Source organism: Triturus cristatus, chromosome 7, assembly GCF_964204655.1.
Source record: "Triturus cristatus chromosome 7, aTriCri1.1, whole genome shotgun sequence".
In the NCBI taxonomy this organism is placed as follows: Eukaryota; Metazoa; Chordata; class Amphibia; order Caudata; family Salamandridae; genus Triturus; species Triturus cristatus.
Genome location: NC_140590.1, coordinates 292,301,913 through 292,322,772, shown reverse-complemented (window position 1 = coordinate 292,322,772; position 20,860 = coordinate 292,301,913). Strand labels below are relative to the sequence as shown.

Sequence of the window (20,860 nt, the reverse complement as noted above, 5' to 3'; positions counted from 1 at the left end):
GGCCAAAACCATTCTGAAGGTGGCATTTCTAAACCCCCCCGCATGTTGCGCTGCGGTTGCAATTTCCATGACCCACATCCTGCGCGGCAGCGCGGCGCCCCTGGCTTCTCATCACGGCGCACCAGGGTGCCGCGGCGCACACTTTGGGAACCACTGACCTATTACATAAACGCTATAAAAACATTTTGGGAGCTATCATGGCTTCAGAAGGTAATGCCCCCTTCCAATTTTTAATATAGTAGTAGTAGTAAAGCTTTATTTCGATATAGAAACATATCATAAAAGCAAAACATGACAGCATAAAAACAATGGTCGAAACAAAGCAATTTACAATTCATATTACCATTAAAAACATTTCATATTTACACGGGATAATCTTAACATTTATGAAAAATGAAAAAGGGACACTTTACTGTATCGTCAGTTGTTTAGCAGATCTTATGCGCCAAGCCCAGCCTAGGAATTTAGCCAAACAAATGGCAAAAAAGGGTCTTGTATCTGAGAGCAGTATTCTTATAGCTTCCAGATGTGAGCGAGTTCCCAGGCTCCTACAAAGAGGCTTCAACCACCTCCGTCTAGGGGCCATATAGACTCGACACTCAAATAGAAAGTGTGCGACAGATTCGATTTTTAGCTCGCAGAATGGGCAATAGGGTACAGTTTGCAGTGGTGGTTTCCAGGTAGAGGTAAACTGACATAAAGGTAAGACCCCAACCCTGAATTTAAAATATAGTGCCCTATCATGTGAACTGTGAATCAAGTCCAAATATGGTTCTCTGGAGGGGATATCTTTAACCATCAAGAAGTTGGCAACAGATCTTGGGTGATTTGATTTACCAAGTCTCTCGTTATCCACCCAAGACCAGTAAGCCTTCTTCAGTTCTTGTTTAGGAGGTGCTGTTTTATTTTCCCACGCAGCTCCCAGACCGAGCTTGTATAATGCCCTCTTGACCTCTCTGAGCCAGGCGATCTTATGCCAGCCAGGTAAGGACAGTACATCTTTTAGGGCGTCTGCATAGCTGTGGAGTTCGGGGACGTTCCAAATTCTAGACCATAGTAGTAAGGGGCGTAATTTAGCTTGCTCGCAGATTGGACGGGTACCTGCGTCCAGCAAGAGGGGGATTGTGGGGGTGCTCTGGGGTAGCCTCATCAGATCTTTGTGAAATTTATTTTCTAGGTGGGCCAAAGTATCCACTCTCTGGGTACCCCAAAGTTCTGCGCCATACAGTGCTGCACTCACAACCCTACCCCTATAAATATCAAGAAGTGCCCCAATAGGTTTTATGGAGGAAGCACGCTGCTCTTTAAGTAAAGCACCAACAACCCTCTTATGGGTTAGAAACACTTTTTGGTGATGGGCCTTCCAGCTCATACTATCACAAAGACGTATGCCTAGATAGTCAAATTCTTTGACCCGTTCTAATGTGACAGAGTCTAGAGTGGGGGGTTTAACAGATTTCTTAGGGGGGTTGAGGACAAGAAATTTGGTCTTGCCAATATTTATGGCCAGTCCCTTGGTGTCACAGAAGGCCTTGAAGCTGGAAAGTAGTGACTGTATGCCTGCAGGTGATTTCGAAATCAGGAGGGTGTCGTCCGCAAACAGGAGCGTCGGGATTTTCCTTCCAGCCAGGGATGGTGCATCTGCAGGATGTTGAAGAAGGTGCTCCACCACTCCATTGACGTAAAGCGAAAACAGAGTGGGGGCAAGCACACACCCCTGGCGGACGCCCCTGTCTACTGGAATACACGGGGTTTTTTCTCCCTGGGCACCCCATCTGATTTGGGCAAAGTTGTTTTCATGGAATTTTATCAGCAAGGCCAACAAATAGGGAGGTAGACCTAACTCGTCAAGGACCTTCCACAATAATGCTCTTGGAACCAGGTCGAAGGCTGTTTTTAAGTCTATAAAGACTAAGTATAAGCTGCCCCCTCCTAGCACCACTACCTTCCAATAGAGCATTAAAAGGCGGAATGTCTGCTCGACGGTGCCTGTCCCTGATCTAAAACCCGCTTGGAAATCAGACAATATCTGATTTTCATCCACCCACTCCAGAATCCTGCCCAATACCACTTTCCCCGCTACCTTTTGCGTCGAATCCAGCAAACTGATGGGGCGGTAATTGGCTGGGTCTTCCCTGCTACCCTTCTTGAAAATGGGGACTACTTCAGCGCCCCTCCAAGAGTCAGGGAAAGACCCCCCCAACATAACCTCATTAAGAAGAGCAGCAATTAATCTGCTCCAAAATGGGGGATTATTTTTTATCAAGTCGCCCGGGATCCCATCAGGTCCTGCCGCTTTGTTAGAAACAATACACCTGATTGCCTTCTCTACTTCCAAGGTGGTAAATAGGACTTCATTTGGTGGGAGATCTGTGGAACTGAGCCTTGGGAGCGGGTCTGGTTGCGGAGGCCCTGTCTGAGCCGAATACAATTTCGAAAAGTGGGCAAACCAGGCAACACCAGGGATATTACAAGTCAGTTGTTGATCAATGGGCTTGTCTCTTGATCTTAGCAAGTCCCAGAACCCCTTAGCATCTTTCCTTGTGCTCGCCTCCGTTAGGTCACGCCAAAAGTTGAAATCATATGTCCGCTTGGCCTCAGTCACAGTTTTCCTATAAAGTTTCCTTGCAGACCTGATGGTAGCTTGGTCTTTTCCTTTTACTGCAGCAACAAGATCACCCTTAGCAAGTCGACACTTGGCTGTAAACCACTTTTCACTTGTTCTCAGGGCCCCCTTTGAAGCAGTTCTGGAACTGGGTTTGGGAATGATGAACAGCCCACTTAGTGCCGTTACAGTCTCCGTAAATAACGATAAAAACATCTTGCTATCGCTATTCGTGCTATCAAGCCTAGATTCAGCCTCTAGTAAGATGGTTTCAGCTTGTGACATCCTAGCCTCATCCGCTGAGACTCTTGCCCATTTAAGACGTCTGCCACAGTTTGAGGGAAGAATCTCATGTGAAGCTTTCCATAACTGATTAGTAGCTTCTTGAGACCCAGTTTGCCAGGGGACAGAAATGGTTAAAGCGAGAGGGTTGTGGTCGCTGTCACAGGTCTCTATAACCTCCATGTCTTGATGATATGGCCAGAGGTTATAGTTGAGCATAACAAAGTCAATTCTGGATGAGTGGCCCGTCCTATTGTATGTATGGGCACCCATGGGATCTGATTTAGAACGCCCATTCGTTGCTCTCAAGTTATGCTCCATGCAAAGAGCATTTATATCGATCGCCTTTTGTGTCCATTTAGGGATCGGTTCGAGGTTCAAAATAGGGATGCCCCTCCTGTTATCCTCCTCGTTGGTATCCAGAATATCTTCTTTGGCTAAAGGCTCAAAACAGCAATTAAAATCGCCTGCCAGCAGGACGAGAGAGTCGGCGTCACAGGCAGACAGGTAGTTACTTAAGCCTAAAGAGTTTAGAGATCCTCCGTTCCTATTGCCCCTTAAGTAGAGATGAAATAGTTCTAGTTTCCTTCCCCCTTTGTAGTGCACTGTTAGCCATTGAAGGTCAGGTGTTTCGGTGGTCCTTTGAGAAACACTGAGGTCTAGTGCTATGTTGATCCAGATGAGAAGACCACCGGATGGGCGTCCTTTAGAACCTTGGTGCCATACAGCCGGAACATAGAAGGTCGAAAACCCCACTCTATGTCTAGGTTCCTGGCACCATGTTTCCTGTAGCAAGCAAATGTCATAGGGTGCCAGGAAGGTGTTCCATTCCGGGTTATCAAAGTTACGTGCAAGGCCAGCCACATTCCAGCTTAAGACCCTCAGTGAAGAATCGCCTGGGGAGGCAACTCTATCAGGCAGGTCGATCTCCATTGGATTAGATTGTACTGGAGGAGGGGGGATCGAACAGGGGCTGTCTGGCCTCGTTTCCACTCTTTTGCAATCTAAAATGGCCATTTTAATCGGTTCCATGGCCCGAGGCAAGAGAGTCAGAAGCCCGGCTTGGCTAGTTGGAGGGCCGTTGGTTGGATTTCCAATTATGTCTATAACATGTGGAGACAATGCTTTTTCTAGTTGTGGGCATGCTGGGAACATAGAAAGTCAATCGACCTCCTCCAGGCCTCCAAATCTATTGTAGGTTGAAAGGCCATTCCAGTGTAAAAGAGTATTCTTTTGCCTCATGGGATGGGTGTTCCATGGGTGGTGCTGCACCAAGGACCAGTTATCCGCTTGGGTATGCAATTGGCGTGGGGGGTAAAAATAGGATAGCGGCCTTGGTATGACTAAAGAATCTTCACTAGTTGGCCAGGAACAGCTATGGTGCGCCGTATGTGGGTCTTCAAAAGTTACAACTACACAGTCCCCTTGCTTAGATTTCTTGGTTGGGCCCACCCAGGGTATTCTACGGACCATCATTACTTGGCTTCTTTTGCCATTGGGAATCGGTCTGTTGACATTAAGCCAGTGCATAGTTTTATTTTTCAATGACCAGTGGTTTTCGTGTTGGTCAGTGCCAATCACAGGGACGCCTGTCAACACGACCACATAGTCATTGGCCTCTGGTGGAAGGTCTACATAGCCTCCTCTAAAATTTTCTTTTGGACGAGGACCCTGGGTTTCGGCAGGCTGGGGTCTGGCGGATGCTACCAGGTTTGGATTTACTTTTCCAGGCTTAGAGTTCCGTGTGGGAATCTGCGGTTTGGTAGCCTGAGGTTTAGCGGTTATGGAAACTTGATCCACAGCCACAGTCCTCGACTTAGGAACAGGCCTTACAGCAACAGGTACTGGTGGGGGGTGCTGCTCAGCTTGCAAAACAGGGGCTGGCGAAAGTGGGTCAGATAAGGACACGCCCTGGTTTTCGAGACTTCTCAGGCCAAGAGTGGCCAGAGCAATAATGCTCTTCTCCATCTCGAGTAGATTGTTTTCTATCCTAGACAATCTTAAGTCGAGTGGTGAGAGAAGTTTTTTTAATGTTTCCCAGACTTGATCTATAAATTCCTTATCATTCCTTCCCTGGTCTTGTACCTGCGCCCCCTCGTCTACTGGGGTGGTGTTGGCTGGACCCTCTCCCATACTTTGGCATACTGACTGTGTGCTCAAGGAACCCTCAGGTAAAGCATTACGTGCCTGAGTGTTGGTCATTGTGAGCTGGTGGGAGACTGCGACCTTTGCCTTTTTACGAGAGTAGGCTGAGCGTAATTGGCGTTTTCTTTTGGGTTGTGCACCACTAACACGGGAAGTAGTTGGGAATGCTTGGGAAAGGGGATTAAGGGTGGGGGTCTGGGCGTGAGAAGGTGCAGCGAAACTTAGCTCTTCTGTAATGCGTGATTGTACTAAGGGCGGAGTGAGGGTGGAAGTAATCGGGGGCTGGTGTAAATCAACCTGGGTGGTAATACTATTTGGGCGGGCAGGGCGTGCTGGAGTGACAGCAGAGGCTATATGTCCTAGGGATGATTTTTTCGAGAGGGCAATTACCTCGGACAGCCTACGTGCAGCTACCAATTCTAGGGATACCCGGGTTTGAAGTTTAGATATTTCTTCATCGATGGCTATATTTGTGCGGGTGATGAAGTCGTCCATAGGGCCACAGATTTGTGAACCACCTTTGGAGGCTTTGCTACGTGTCATCCTAGTACTCATGGTGCTTACGATGAGATCAGGGTCGTCATTCGACTTACTAACTAGGGAGCTTCAGTTTAAGCTAACCTGTCTCAGCACGATGATACAATAACAAGCAGGTTAGGAGCAATAAGGGGGGTGGGCCTGGGCCGTCCTCTGCCGTCCTCGAACGGCCTCAAACGGCCCGCTCTTAGCCCCGGCCGTTGCCCCGGCCGTTGCCCCGCGCGCGTCCCGCGTGCGCGTTGTCCACACAAGCTATGAAGGAAAAACAAGAGGAAGGGGCGGGAAGAGGACCAGCTGCGGCCGATCCACGCCGCTAGGAATGCTGGTCCTCGCAGTCCCGCCTCTACCCCTGTTGACCAGATGACAGCTTGCAAGGGGCGCGTTGGTGCTCAAAGCACGTGAAGGGAGGCAGAAAGGATGTTCCCCAGAGAGAGTCTAAGCCTACGAGCGGCTCCCGCGAAGCGGGGGCCGCGAGGCGTGGCGAAGTGGCCAGACAGCAACAACACAGGAACAGCGCTTCTTTGCAGGAAGGGTCCCAAGGCTCACTCACTCCACACAGATTTTAAAGAGGAGGAGGAGGGGGCGGGAAGAGGACCAGCTGCGGCCGATCCACGCCGCTAGGAATGCTGGTCCTCGCAGTCCCGCCTCTACCCCTGTTGACCAGATGACAGCTTGCAAGGGGCGCGTTGGTGCTCAAAGCACGTGAAGGGAGGCAGAAAGGATGTTCCCCAGAGAGAGTCTAAGCCTACGGCCGCGAGGCGTGGCGAAGTGGCCAGACAGCAACAACACAGGAACAGCGCTTCTTTGCAGGAAGGGTCCTAATCTCTTAACTGTTCTTTTGACGTGTTATTTTAATTTATATGTATATATTCATGTATACTTTTTGTAAAGCTCCTTGTGGCACGTCTGTAACTTCAAAGTGCTGGAGTAACTTAATATGATGAATAAATAGCCTAAGAGCCATCATGGCGCTTTAAATAAAAAAAACTACTGCCACTTAAAGGGTTACAGAAGATGCAGCACTGAGTACTTATCTGGCCATGTGGCACGTGGGTGTCTAATCCTTACCAGGTAAATTACACCTTGACTACTTGACCTTGGTACCCCCTGAGGAGCCCAGTAGCCAAAGCGAATAACTTGTTTATTCATTTGGAGTGAATTAGCAATTGAGACTGTGAGACACCACAGTAAACACTGGCTTGCCCAGACGCTATGATATGTCATCACAAGGTAGTGGAACATGTTCGTATTTCAAAAGAACTGCAATCCCCCACTCTGATCCGAGGAGCTGACTCCTGCAGGCAATCCAGTTCGAAGGTACAGGCCTGCTGCGTCAGTACCAGGCCACGGCGTGGTTATCACCTGGAGTCTATACTTGTTCCAATCATGCCTCGTCGCATCATGGGACACACAGCCGTTGGTAGGTGCTGTCAATTAGCATAACAACCCGTATGTGAATCCCAAAGCAGAGCAGGACCGGGCACGCGGCTCAGTCCTCGCTGGCCTGGCTGCCATCTCTAAGTGTCCCATGGCGAATGTGGTTCTCTCAGGTGAGACACGCCTCTTACCGCTCCGTAATCTGACCTATGTTTTGCCATGTTCAATCTTTCAAATATTGACTTGGCGCTGCTCCGCTACACCATCCCCCGGGCTGTACGTAAGAGATAGGTCAGTGTTGGGCACGTGTCTCAGGGGTCATGAGCACGGCTGCAAATGTCTGCAACACAAGCCAGCAGGGGTCCTGGAAGGTTTGGCCAGACTAAATATGGCCAGGGGGACTGGGAGGTTTGTTGGGCGCCAGGCCCGCATGTGATTATGTGGTGCTAGGAAATGTATTTCATGTAGTATGATTTTCGTACCCTGTTCTGGTTACCTATAAATGTGGTTTTTATGATTTTGAGGTTGTCTTGCATATTATGGTTTATGCTAGTGAGATTATGTTCCACCCTGTGCTTTATGCCCCTAATGTTAGTGATACTTAGGAGGTTAGGGTCTAATATTAGACTGTTGAGATTATGGGCATACAATGCGCTTGGCGCCAAATGTGATTCTGTGCATAATGTGGTTTATATTACAGGCTGTTGCTAAGTACAGTGATTACCAGTGGTTACTGGTTGTACGTTTATGATCTGTTTTACTTTTACTAAGTTCGCTTAGTGATGGTTCTGACAGTGGTCCAGTTGGCCCTGTCATGTGTAAACAATTCCCTTGTAAATATGATCTAGTGCCAGGTGCCACCATGTATATCATGTGATTACCTAGGTGAAGGGCCCATCAAATACCAGAGGAATCATAGAGACTCCCAAGCAGTAAAGCTTTCTCGACTACTGGAATCTGTGCCCCCATCTTCGCCTACTCTGAAGTAACAACCTGTTCCTAATCGCCTCACTTCCCGGACTGCACATTAGTTCAGATATCTCCACTTGACGTCTGGAATATGTGCCCCCTTTTTGTCCTTATACTTCTCCTCACCACCGCTTTCCTAGTAACACCCTTCTCATATCCTCACCACCCTCCTCCTCCTCATTTTCCCAACATGGCCACCACTTGAGTTAAGTCTGGAATTAATTGCTACAAAATCATTTATCCCCCTAACCTGACTAAAGCTTCAGCAAAACGATTCAAGCATAACACCATTGAATGTTTCCCTGATTCCCTTTTTGTTGATCAATTTTACAAAGGTCGTTATGGGAGGCTCAAAAACGATTTCATTTTTTTCACTCACGACATCCCCTCTTGGTCCACCAGCTTATATAATTCCCTTAACGTCACCTCCTCCTCCTCTGTCCCTCATGGGAAACAGCTAAAAATGTCCCCCTCTGCGTGTTTCAACGGCTCCCTCACTATCTCACTCTATTACAACGGTACTGTCATGATCCAAGCCAAAGTCTCTCTCTCTTTGACCACCTCTTCCCTGCCCTACTTCCCTCCCCTGCGACCGGGCTATCCCTTGACTCTTCATCTAGCTCCACCCATTACTCCCTTTCTCCTCCCCTGATCCCCCTACACTCCAATAGGCTGCACCCTCAGGAGGCACAGGTCGACCCTCTTCCCCCCCCTCCCCTGTGCCCTCCTCTCCCATTCTTCCCCCCTCACAGTATGCCCCCCCCCTTCATCACTTCAGCCTTACCTCTAGCTAATATGCTCCTCGTCCAATCTGCACCGTCCCGGTACTCCAATCTCATCTCCTCCCCCCTATCCCTACCTGCCACCCCCCTTTTTGTCCACCTGTCCTCCAACCTTTTCCCCTAGTTAACTTTCCTTATGTTCCCCTTATTCCCTCCTCTTCTCTACCCCCTCCTCCCGTCGCTATGTACCCCGATTTCTCCACAAACCCATTGCATCTCTCTCCTTCCCCCCACTCCTCCAGCAATGCTGTGCTAACCCCCTTGGTAACCCTTTCCCTTTCCGTCCCTCGGGCCTAGTAGAACCACTTCCTTTCTTCAACTTCCCTATCTCCCAACCCCCCTCACTCTGCCAGATGCCCGTTCCCTCACAGCCACTTCACCTAGCTGACTGGACCTCTCCAACCCCCTCCCCTCTTTTCCTCCCAAACCTTCTTCATTCCTATGACTCCACACATTCCTCCCCTCTCCTTCCGCCCCACCGCCTCGCTCCTCACCCATCTCCCCCTATGTCCTTAATTCCTATCCCATGCACACGTCACTTTTCCTCTTATAACGTATCGTTTGCTACCTCTTGTATTTTGTTTGCTTTTGATACATGCACAATTGCCACCATTGCCTCATGTAATGTAACGTTTGTTCTTGTGTTTTGAGTGTCTGCCATTTATTGCAGTATTATACCTCTACTTGTACTTTACACGCTTTTTGTAACATGCACACGTCACTTTTTCCTCTTGCAACGTATCGTTTGCTACCTCTTGTATTTTGTTTGCTCTTGATACATGCACAATTGTCACTATTGCCTCATGTAACGCAACGTTTGCTTTTGTAACATGCTCACTTGTAATTTTCTCCTCATGTATCATTACTGTTCCTATTGTGAAGCGCTCCGACACCTTCGGGTAAAGTCCGCGCTATATAAAAACGCATAAAATAAAATAAATAAAAAACGATCGCCGCGGCTCGGGCTGCTCTGACCAGGCAGCAGTGCTCGGAGCAGGCCAAGTGCAGGCATTTGTTGTGGCAACGAAGAAGCTCGCTGCACAGTCTGCTGGATAATAATCAAATTAAAGACTTATTGTTTTTATTAACATGTACCTTCTGCCGAAGTTATTGATTGGTACCTCTCGGTCATCATTTTAAAAATAAGCCTTGCAGCCCAGTGTTTTTAATCAGGGTGTTCTGCTCTCGCTTCTTTGTGAACAAGCGCGGCCGCTAAAGTAAGCGGACCGCGCTCCAAATCAATTAAATAAATAAACCTAGCGCGGCCACTAAAGTCAGCGGAACGCGCGCGAATGAGGAAAAGAGTGCTCACAGAGTAATTGAAGAAGACTGTATAACGCCGCAAGTAAAAAATCCGCTCCGGATGGGTCGTCGAAGAAGAAGACAGGGCGGTAACGAACAAGCCTCATTCTCAGTCACAACACAGCGTTTAACATAAACGATGACACCAGCCAATAAGATTGATGGGCAGGGCTTCAAGTCCCCTTCTGAAATCTCCTCGATCACAATAAGCCTCGCAGAGCGATGAGCGCTCCAGCGCTAGATCTGCAAACCCTAAAAAGGAAGTTAAAGTGCTACTGATGAACACATTTCTGCCCTAGGAACTCGGATTCCCTGGCACTCTAGGCTATGCTCTCCTCACCCTGGTTTCCTATTTGACTGTTATGATTGTATTTTGATCTGTTGGTTTATTGTTACTACTTCCTGTACCTTTCATGATCACTAAATTGTAAAGGGCTCAGATACCCCCGTAGGGCTCATGTTCGCGCAATATAAAACTTTTAAAATGAATAAAGGTCCGCTTAGTACTATGTGAGTATCTTTTCTATTGTAAACGTTTGATTTCAGGCTCTGAATCCCGCAAATCTCACACTTTACAGGTCTAATCATCAATATTCGAGAGCTGGAGAGAAGGAAGTCTCGCAGACCCTACTCCTGGCCTCACCTGACAATCCCGGTTTCACTCTCACAAGAGCTTCTCTCGACGGCCAGGCCTTCACCTGGCAACGGGAACCAACATAGAAAAGAGACATCAAATGTCTAAGTAAGTGAAAAGAAAAGGGAAAGCGATGAGAATCTCAATACGATGAACGGTTGAGCCAGTGTGTTTGTGGCGGCCATATTAAAAGAATCCAAATTGAATACAACATCATGTCACCAACGATCAAAAGACAGCACAAATAGAAATAACGAGTTCCGTTATTGCAAGCGAACTAATTAATACTTACTAAATGTACCTTAACTATCGAGCACCCCTTTAATGGAATTAGTACGGATTTGTTTTTTATTTCATCCATTTTTTTTAGAGCCTAGGCTGTGACGACAGTATCAAAGATAAGAAATGATTCTAAAATATTGTGTACGTTTAAATGTTTCGTTTATACACACTATTAAAGAGACCTAACAGCTTCTCAAAGTAGGAATCCAGTTTTTCGTTTGGGCTTTCTCGCCGCTCAACGCTGCAGCTCTCGTATTCCCCTCCCACTGAGACAGAATGACAGCTCAGTGGAAACAGAAGAAAGACAAGTGTCCTGGACTCCTGGTCAGTTTCATTCACAAGGCAGAGTTGGACTGCTACCATGGCCGCCAGCACTGGAGTTCTGAGCGGAGCGAGTTTCACTGCCCGGGACATCTACGACTCAATGGAGTATGGTCCTGCCCCGGAGGCAGCAGCCCCAGCGCAGGTAAGGGGCGCAGCAGTAACAGGTAACGCAGAAAGAACGGAGAAAATAGATAGCCTGATCCTGCTCAGCACAGTCAGTAGAAGCACAGGTAACAGCCCTAGTGAGCAAGTTAGTCCTGACCATACATGCCCAGCTGTCTTTCTGCACAGTGCATGCAGATAGACACGGACAACAGAATAGTAAGACCCCCAGTACACGGGTAGCTAACTTCACACAGTCTGCAGTGTAAAATGTATTTTTTTCCGTTTTTGTTGTCCTATTTTTAAACACAGCACTGCACAGAATTTGCAATGCTACATTGTACTTTGTTTTCCGCTCCATTTACAGCGACTTTGAGACCTTAACTGGGTTGGAGTGACAGACATGTGATGCGTGCGACTGGTGTCTTGGGCTGCTGCAGGGCTCCGCTCATAATGAAATCACTATTGCCACATTCTGCTCTCCTCCGATTGGTGAGAATGAAATTGACTGAGCACCACCCCTTCCGTGCAGCAGTGGCTAAGGCGACTGTGTTATAGTGTCGGCTCTGGCACTATTAAGGTTTTTTTCTTCTTAACCCAGCTGTAGACATATTAAAGAGGGCCCAACGGCTTCACAATTCTTGTCCACTGTTAAGGCAGAGCACGTCCACGCCTTGATGTAAACTTTGGTGAATCACCATGATGCATGTTAATACCAGCTCAGCCAGATCCCTTTTGAGCTCTTCAAAGTAACCGAAGAAAATACACCGCATACCAAGATTCAACATGATCTCATAGACATCACACACAAGGTACATTTATACAACATATATGTCTGGACAAACATTCCTGCCAAGTATTCAGATTGGTTATGTCTAATATTTTGTGTATTACTTCATTGCATTATGTGTGACATTTTCTGGTAGCACAGCAAAGCAGCTACGTCCAAGTAATGACAAGTTTTAAAAGTCCCCATATGTGAAATATGAGGTTCTAGAAACGGACTTAAACAGCTACAGTGCGTATGCGACAGTTGGAACATGCACAACTCTTTGCACTGCATTTAAAGGAATGGGCTTTTGCTTTGCAACAGCATTACGTAGTAGCAAGGCTAGAGTCGGACTATGATGGGTAGCTAAAATTACCTCTTGTCCCATAATGTATGGTGCTTTTTGCCAGTACTGGCTTTTTAAAGAACTAGCTAGCACATGGCAGATTGAGCCTTTTTACTTTACCTTTTTATTTCGTTGTTGGCTGCAAACACAGTACTTACTGAAAGTGTGTCACAGGCCAAGTCTCATTCGTCACGGTCTCAATGAGGGTGATCTCAAGAGGATGCATTTAGGATTACTCTTTAAATAAAATGTACATATGCCTCATTTCACAACTATGCTCGTTTCAATGATGGGCAAAAAGGCAACCAAAAGGTATTCGGAACAAAGGCAATGGCAGAACATGAGATACACGATTTGGTTTATTAGAGTATAACTAATTTAAAACGCATGCTCTTAATCTGCTGGTTGGCAGTAGGTTACTCGTTAATGGAGTGATTTTGTAGTCCTTCCAAAGATCATAACACATGGAATGTCTTTGAGAGTTTTATAAACCGGTACTACTTGTGGCTGCACACAGAGACTAGTAATTGAAAATGGCCCAAGCAACAGACTTCTGCAGCTATCCACTTTAGGTCTGATAAACTAATTTTACAAATTCTATAACGTTGGCCAAATTTGAGCTTCAGAAATAATGCACATTTTGGATAATAGCTTTTAGGTCGCAGCCTACCAGACAGCGCACCTGTCTAGTTTGCTAAAGACATCTTGAGGACATTCAGAAAGTTGATTGAGGAATGCTTTTTGCCCCTTGCTTGCCATTGGCATTGTGGTTTCTAACACAGACATTTTTGTTTTCCATTTCTTGACTTTATTTTTTTTATTTTTATTTTATGGAGTTTTTTATAGCGCAAACTTGACCCAAAGGTATCGCGTATCAGAGCGCTTTAAATGGCACCAGTTGCATTACATTAGGACACATTCATTTTTGTTAGGTACGGGGAGATTAAGTGATTTGCCTAGAATCACAGGATGTTCAGCGTTATTGCAGAGACTCAAACCCAGTTCCCCAGATTCGAAGTCGACCGCCCTAGCTGTTTGGTCAACTCCTCTCCCCACTTTAGTTCGTACCTTCCCTTGCCCAAAACCTATTTACAGTATCCTTCTGAGTGCTCCATTTCTGTAACAGGCCTGTAAATCTTGCTCTTATCTCGTCACATTTGCTGTGCATTCAAAGACCGAGGTCAAATGTCAGGCGCTGTCTTCTGAGGGCGATTGTTTACATTTTTCTCTGACTTCGAAGTGAGAGGATTTATGTGCCAAACTTGCTGGTTGCAGGGGGTAGGAAAGAGGCTTATTCATACATGACAGCATTTAAATGAACTATGTAAGTAGTTTACAATATATCAGCATTGGAAACGCAAATTAAGCATATTTTTTGTAATTTCTGGAGTGTGTTGGAAACAAATACTTTAATATGATCAAAACAAATTATTACACTTGGTAACACAATTTCCACACATTTTTGTTTGTGCACAGTATAGTTTTATTAGTAAAACTGTGTTTGTTAAAATGTAATGGTCATTTCAATTGAAAATATGTTGTCTGTATTGGCAGCGTGCTACCACAACATGCATACTCCACTCCGCACCACTGCACTCTACTCTGCACCACACCACTTTACAGCACACCACGGCGCTCTGCATCACTTTATACCACAATACTCTGCGCAACTCCACTCTATGCCACTGCAATCTGCACCACTCCCCTCCACTGCACTCTACGCCTCTCTACTCTACCGTGTACTACTCTAATCTATGCCAATGTACACTGCACTCTACACCACTCTAGTCTAGGTCACACAAATTTACTCTGCACAACTCCACTTTACACCACTGTACTCTATGCCAATAGACTGTACGCCATTGCACTTTACTCTGTAACACTTACCCTTATGGTCCTGCACTCTACGCAAATCCACTGTATGCTACTCTAATCTACTCTGCACCACTGCACTCTGTGCAACTGCACTCTACACCACTTTTTTGTACGCCATTACACTCCACGCCACTCTGCTCAACTGCACTCTACCCTGCATCACTCCACTGTACGCCACTTCACTCTACTCTGAAACAATCTACTATGCACCACTGCACTCTGTGGCACTCTGCGCTGCTCTACTCTTTCACTGCATTCCACTCCACTCTGCGCCACTCCACTCTGCCACTCCACTCTGCCACTCCACTCTGCCACTCCACTCTATGCCCAGCTACTCTTGAGCACTGCACTCCAAGCCAGTGTACTCTACACAACTGCCCTTTACAACACTCTTGGCCATTCCACTCTACGAGATTATCCTCTACGCTACTAACTTTTAGCCGTGCTGCTGGAGGAGAGTGGGCTCCCAGACGGACAATTTCTCCTACATAGACCAATCGTCTCAGACTGCAAACAGACCTGGAATCTGTCAGGGGGAACCCGCAACACACCCAACACTTCACACGATTCCGACCATGGGTACTCGGCGCCACCTCATCATATGGATCTATAGGGCTATTCGAGAGCTCACTGCCATGCCACTCACTCAACTCAGGCTGAAATGGGAGGAGGAATTTGGTCGTGCATTGGATAACAAAGAATGGCAAATCGCATTAGAACATCCCAAGAAAGTGTTGTGTAACCCGTGTTTTAAAAACCTACAAGTTAACGTACTACACCGAGTATATTTGACACCTGCGAAGCTCCAATGTTTTTATCCTGGACACAATTCCAATGCCCACGTTGCCACCTCCCCAACGCCACATACCATCATATGTTCTGGAACTGCCCCACCCTGCAACCCTACTAAGCGGAAATACACAACGTAATAAAATAAATCACAGGTCTCACTGGTATCAACAGGTGGGAAGCCAGCGCATCAGGAATCTCCCGTCGTAGGAAAGACAGAAAGGTGGAAAAAAGGTTTGTATCACTGACTCTCCTCCTGGCAAAGCATGCATCACAATGCATTGGTGCATGCCTACAGGGCCTCCGCTAGAGGCCTGGAGAGGCGCAGTAATTAAATGAGGTACAGCAGAAGAATACGTGATCAGACTTGAGGAGGCAGGCGAGATGCGGCGCCGCCACATCTCCATCGAGTGGGCAAAACTCCTTCAAATGGAAAAAAGAAACCAGCTCAATCACTGGGGAAATCACCTACAGCAATAGGACCATCGGACCCAGCCCTCTCAACCATAAACACAAACGAGTGTCACCCACCTCCTTCCCACCCCCCCCCAACCTTTCCCACACGGACTCCCCCCCACCCCCCCCCCATGAAGAGGTGCACATTTTCAGCACCACAATAACAAACTTGCATCCAGTCCACATAAAGAAAGACACACAGACGCCCACCCCACCACATTCTTCTCCCAGCCACCCACCCCCAGTTTGATCCCCAGTTGGGTAATCGTACCTACATCACGTACCCACAGAAGACGAGACCAATGATTGAGCCTTTGAACTAAAGGCAGCACATGCTGACCCAACACATCTCCACCCAGACCATACAATAGACAACCCACCCAAACACGAACAAAAAACAAAACGATCACATTTCAGAGTTGTAATGAAATTCACTGTTGGTAACTCGTATATGATGTTGTTGTTGAACATAATGTGCGAAATGGAAAACCCAATAAAATGGTTAAAAAAAAAAAAACTTTTAGCCATGCTGATTGTGAGAAGTTGGCCTGATGTATGATGTCACTAGTTCTAGTGTACACCTTATATCAGTCCAAACAACCCTTATGGTGATTGGTTGTAAAGTCAACCTGATAGACCAGCTATCCTAGTGGTGGCAAGAGCAGTCTTAGGCTAAACTCTGAATGGCATGTGAAGCCAGCTGTGATACCATATATAATCCCTTGAATACCAAATGAAAGGACACCACAACAGATATATATATATATAAAATAAAGTGTATTTATTCTAGTCAAACCCTCGGCACTCTTTATGAGATTCGAGGTAAGTACAACACAGTCTTATTTAAGCATACATTAAGTCACACAGGTAAGTAATACAGTTAGGCCCTAGGGGCCACGCAAACCATATACTAAGTAAGTGGTATAAGGACCACTGTCACGGAACTAGGATAGGCCTAGGGAATCGCTGGGGCTACACTACACTAGCAACAGTTAGGAAGTGGGAGGCCCACGGGATTCAGGTGCAGAGTGGAAACACTCACGCGTAATGCGTAAAAGTCAATAGAATTACTAGCAGTTAGAAATTAACAGTTTTAGGACACTTCTGGTATAGCTAGAAAGTCGAGACTCGGAAACTAGACCCTAGGATAGTCAATACCCTTGTGAGCACCGAAGTACCCAAGTTACCTAGCCCACAGGCTGCGGGTGCATAGGTGTGAACTTGCGTCGGGTTTCGTCGTGGACTTCTATGGATGCCTGAAGGAAAGTTGCTGACAGGCAGTCAGTGAAGAGTGTCCGTTGGATCCCAAGGCTGGGATCAAGAAGAGAGGAGACCTGCAAGCAGAAGGGACAGAGTCAAGGTCACTAGCCAGTGACCACGTGGAACCAGGAAGGAACCAGGCGATGTCGTGAAGATTGCAGGTGAAGGTGAAGCTTGTCGCTGCAGCCACGAGGACCAGGGAACGTCGAGGACAACCAGGACCAGGAGGCGAGCTGTCCCACGAAGGCACTTGCTGTCGGCGGCGTCGAAGTTGGACTAGGACTCACCAAGCCTTGGCAAGCGGAACCCACGAAGAACGGAGGACTTGCTTCTGGTGCAGACCAGGAAGGTCTGTGGTGCTTCTCTTTTGCAGAGAAGCGGGAGCCAGTCTGGAGGAGCCGAGCCAGTCTGGAGGAGCCAAACCAGCGCTGAAGATTTCAGGGTGCGTCGTCTCAAAGGCCACTAGCCAGCGGGCAAGCAACCGGACAGACGCGGCAAGCAGGAAAATGCAGAAGGGCCCCATGCAGGACTCGTGGAGTGTGGGGGGCTGATCTTCGGTGCAGATGGTGCTTGGGGTTGGGGCTTCTCAATCCCCCGGTGCACAACTTCGAGGGTGCCTCAGAAGCTGCACTTGAAGATACTAGCCACTTTTCCCAGGTAGCCGGTCCCACGTCTCTCGTCGCCTCCGCGGATCTCAGCTCGGCTGTGGATGTGGATCAGGGTCGGACAAGTCTGGAAGTCAAGGCTCTGGTCGGGCTCTGCAGTCGGTCCCTCGTAGAACTTCAGCAAAGCAAAGGGTAGTCTCTTGATGGTGCCTGTTTGCACAGGGTAGCCACTCCTTGGCCACAAGGGAGATTCTTCAGTCTTCTTCTTTCGTCGAATGTCGAAGGTCCAGAGTTTCTGTTCAAGTTGCAGGTTCAGGATAATCTAATCTCCTGGGGCCCAGCTACCACTCTTATACTAATCTGGGGGGCTGGGTTACCTGCTAGGTCACGCCTTATGGGTGGGACCTGGGAGGGGGGTGGTTACACCCCCTTCCCTTTGTCCAGTTTCGCGCCAGGACTGGGGCTGGTGTGCCCCAGCACCGGTTTGAACTGGACTATGCATGGGACACCTTGTGTGCCCCAGGCATGTCTCATTCCTTTCAGCCCTCCCTGCCCCAATACACTAAAGTCTGTCTGGGGAGGTGCTAGCACCTCCCCAAGCAGGAAACCTATTGTCCAAGCCTCCCTGGCCGGGATCACTCCCAGCAGCAGGAGGTCAGACTTGTGTCTGTGGCAGCAGCATCCATTTTGTGATGCTGAGGCTTTGGTCAGAGGCTAACAGCAAAGTAGGATTTTAACATGTCTCTCCCTCTAGAAGGGAGGAATAATATCCTCATCACCAGAAATGGTATGGGGGTATTATTCCAAAGTGTTAGACACCTTACACGACATGTTTTGATAAAGCCAAACCATAGTTACCATAACCGTTTAAGATTATAAGGCACTTTAAGAGTATATGGTAGGCTATATCATAGAACAGCTATAAGGACATGGTTCCGAAAGCTGCAGACAGGCTCAGCTCATGCTAGAGCACCATCTCACATGTTACCAAGCACTCTGCCTCCAGGATTGTTAAGGCCTGCCATAGGAGTGGCTGATAGGTACACATGTGTCTATATATAAGGTAGATATAGGTATACTATATCTAAGCAAGGGGTGATTACACGACCTTGCCCCAGCTGAGTGATCAGCCAGTTGTGTCTGATTGGAAGACCAGGCCAGGGGTGGCATAATACATGCTGCAACCCCTGGGAGGCCTAGGGTACACATATGCCCTGGGTACCTAGGGTACACTGTACAGGGTCCAATAAGGTGATCCTTACCAATTGGGAATGTACCTAGGGTACATGGAGTCCATTTTAAAGAGAGAGCAGACAGCCTGAGACCCTGAATGGCAGGATCTCAGGCCAACTAAGTCGAAAAAGACACTAGGCAAAAAGTTGGGGGTAACCATAGTCAGATATCCACCTTCCTACACTGATCAGCAACCACGCTGGTGTACAAGATGGTTAAAACATATTGCCAATTGCTCTTCCATAGCTGAGATCTATTGGCTTTGCCAATGTTTGTTCTTTTTAGGCTCTGATGAATGGTTCTTTACAGCCTGGTCACTTTGTGTCTCATGTGACCGGTGCATGTTCAGTACTGTCAGAGCAGCACTGAGCATTCGAATCAGTGAGATTACCTTTTGGGCACAAGCGTTGCAGAGCGTCCCACATGCTGCCACACCACAGCCAGGGTCGGATTGGTAAACTAAGCATTTGGGCTGCGAGTGACGGGCTAGTACGTGAGTCGATTATTTCAAACAAAAAAATTGTGTGGTAGGATGATGGCTGTTTTGAACAGTTTTGTGATGAACTGAGCTTTCTGGCATTGCTATGGCAGTGGCTCTATGGGGGCAAAGCGCCCTCTCTAAAAGCCTGCAGCAGACACACTGGGGGTTGGCATTGTCCATACCTGTCCCTTGCTGGGCCTGCCATTTAGCATGTGTTGCTATACTGGGCCAGCTACAGCCACAAAATGAGTGCAGATTGACTTATGTGAGAGGAGGGCACATAGGAAGGAATGCCTCAATAGATAACAGAGAGGAAGAGCAATTATCACCCCTCACTTCTCTGTAGGAGGCCGGCAGTGTCCTACATTTGACGTCTCCCCTACCTGTCTCCACATAAAGGGCATTGGGGGTGGAGGGGCAGGTTGTCCTGAGGCTGTCCCTCCCGTTTTCCCCGACGCTGCTGGCCCCTTCCCCCCCCCCCCCCTTCCCAGCACGACCAGCGACCAATCCTGCTCCCCTCCCCGCTCCCACCTCCCAGCTGTCCAGCCCTCCCCGACCCCTACTTAATGGCAGCCGCTACGGGGACAGGCGAGCAAGACCACTGACTAATTATCAGTGGAATTGCTCTCCCACCCTCGCAGCTCCACCATTGAGTGAGGCCCTCCCCGAGCCCTCTTGAGTGTTGCTGGTGTTCGAGGCCCTCCCCCACCCACAGGATCACCTGCGCCTCATCCCTGGTGGTCCAGTGGACCCCTGTTCTCCTTTGCCTCGCTCCGCTCTCCTCTCTGTTTTTTTTCACTCACTTATTGCTTCTCCCTCTGTCTTTTTCTGTTCTGCACTTTTTCTGCCTTTTCTAATTTTCTCATTTTTCCTTATTTCCCTGGTGGTCCAGTGGACCTCTGTTCTCCTTTGTCTCGCTCCACTGTCCGCTCCTTTTTGATCGTTTCTGCACTTTTCTGCTTTCTGTGCTTTTCCTGCTTTCTGCCTTATTTTTTCCCCTCCTTTTCCCCCCCTTATTCATCCTCCACCCCCCCGCACAACCAATCCTGCTCCCGCTTCCCAGCTGTCCAGCCCTCCCCGACCCCTACTTACTGGCGGCCGCTGTGTGATCAGCGCCAGGAGCCCTGGATCTCCTCCCCGCCAACGCTACGACCCGGCGGCACTCCACGCCCTCAACCCAGGCTGCAGCAACAACTGCAAGCTAGCGTCACCAGCAGACACCCACGGACCCTTCAGCTGTCACTGCTGCCAGCACACCTGCAGCACCACCAAGACCACAGACCCAGCGCAACCCACCCACAAGAACCGAACCGAAGACCCTGCAATGCATCCTCCTCAACGTCCCACATCTCCATAAACACGCCACCTAAATCTGGGGCCACCGAAATCTGGGACCTCCTCAACAGCACCACCCCAGACGTAGCATTCCTCACCGAAACATGGACCAACACCTCCTCTGGACCGGACATCGCCATCGCCATCCCCCAAGGATACAAGATCTCCAGGAAGGACCGCCCCACCCACCCGGGAGGAGGAATCGCCATCGTCCACAAATCCACCCTCCACCTGAGCACACTCTCCGACGAGCCCACAGACCTGATGGAACACCTTCACTTCAAGATAATGGCCAGCCCCACCACCACCCTCCGAGGAACCCTCATCTACCGACCCCCCTGGACCCCCAGGGCACCTTTGCCGAATCCAT

At 48.2% G+C, this 20,860-nt stretch overlaps 2 protein-coding genes across 3 annotated transcripts in view; one reads left to right on the top strand and one right to left on the bottom strand.

The window, feature by feature from the left end:
• The window catches only part of PIH1D1 (PIH1 domain containing 1), a 176,519-nt gene extending 165,763 nt beyond the window's left edge, over window positions 1-10,756 (bottom strand). The window contains exon 1 of one of the 2 annotated variants that reach the window (XM_085616326.1): window positions 10,643-10,756. The gene's annotated coding sequence lies outside the window, so the exon portion shown is untranslated. Of the gene's footprint in view, window positions 1-10,009; window positions 10,031-10,642 lie in introns of those variants that run through there. The other variant, XM_085616327.1, reaches the window with a different exon arrangement.
• A 461-nt stretch (window positions 10,757-11,217) lies between these two features.
• The window catches only part of ALDH16A1 (aldehyde dehydrogenase 16 family member A1), a 680,379-nt gene continuing 670,736 nt past the window's right edge, over window positions 11,218-20,860 (top strand). The window contains exon 1 of the mRNA XM_085616325.1: window positions 11,218-11,381. Coding sequence (XP_085472451.1) covers window positions 11,277-11,381 — 105 coding nt within the window. The 5' untranslated portion in view covers window positions 11,218-11,276. The remainder of the gene's footprint in view (window positions 11,382-20,860) is intronic.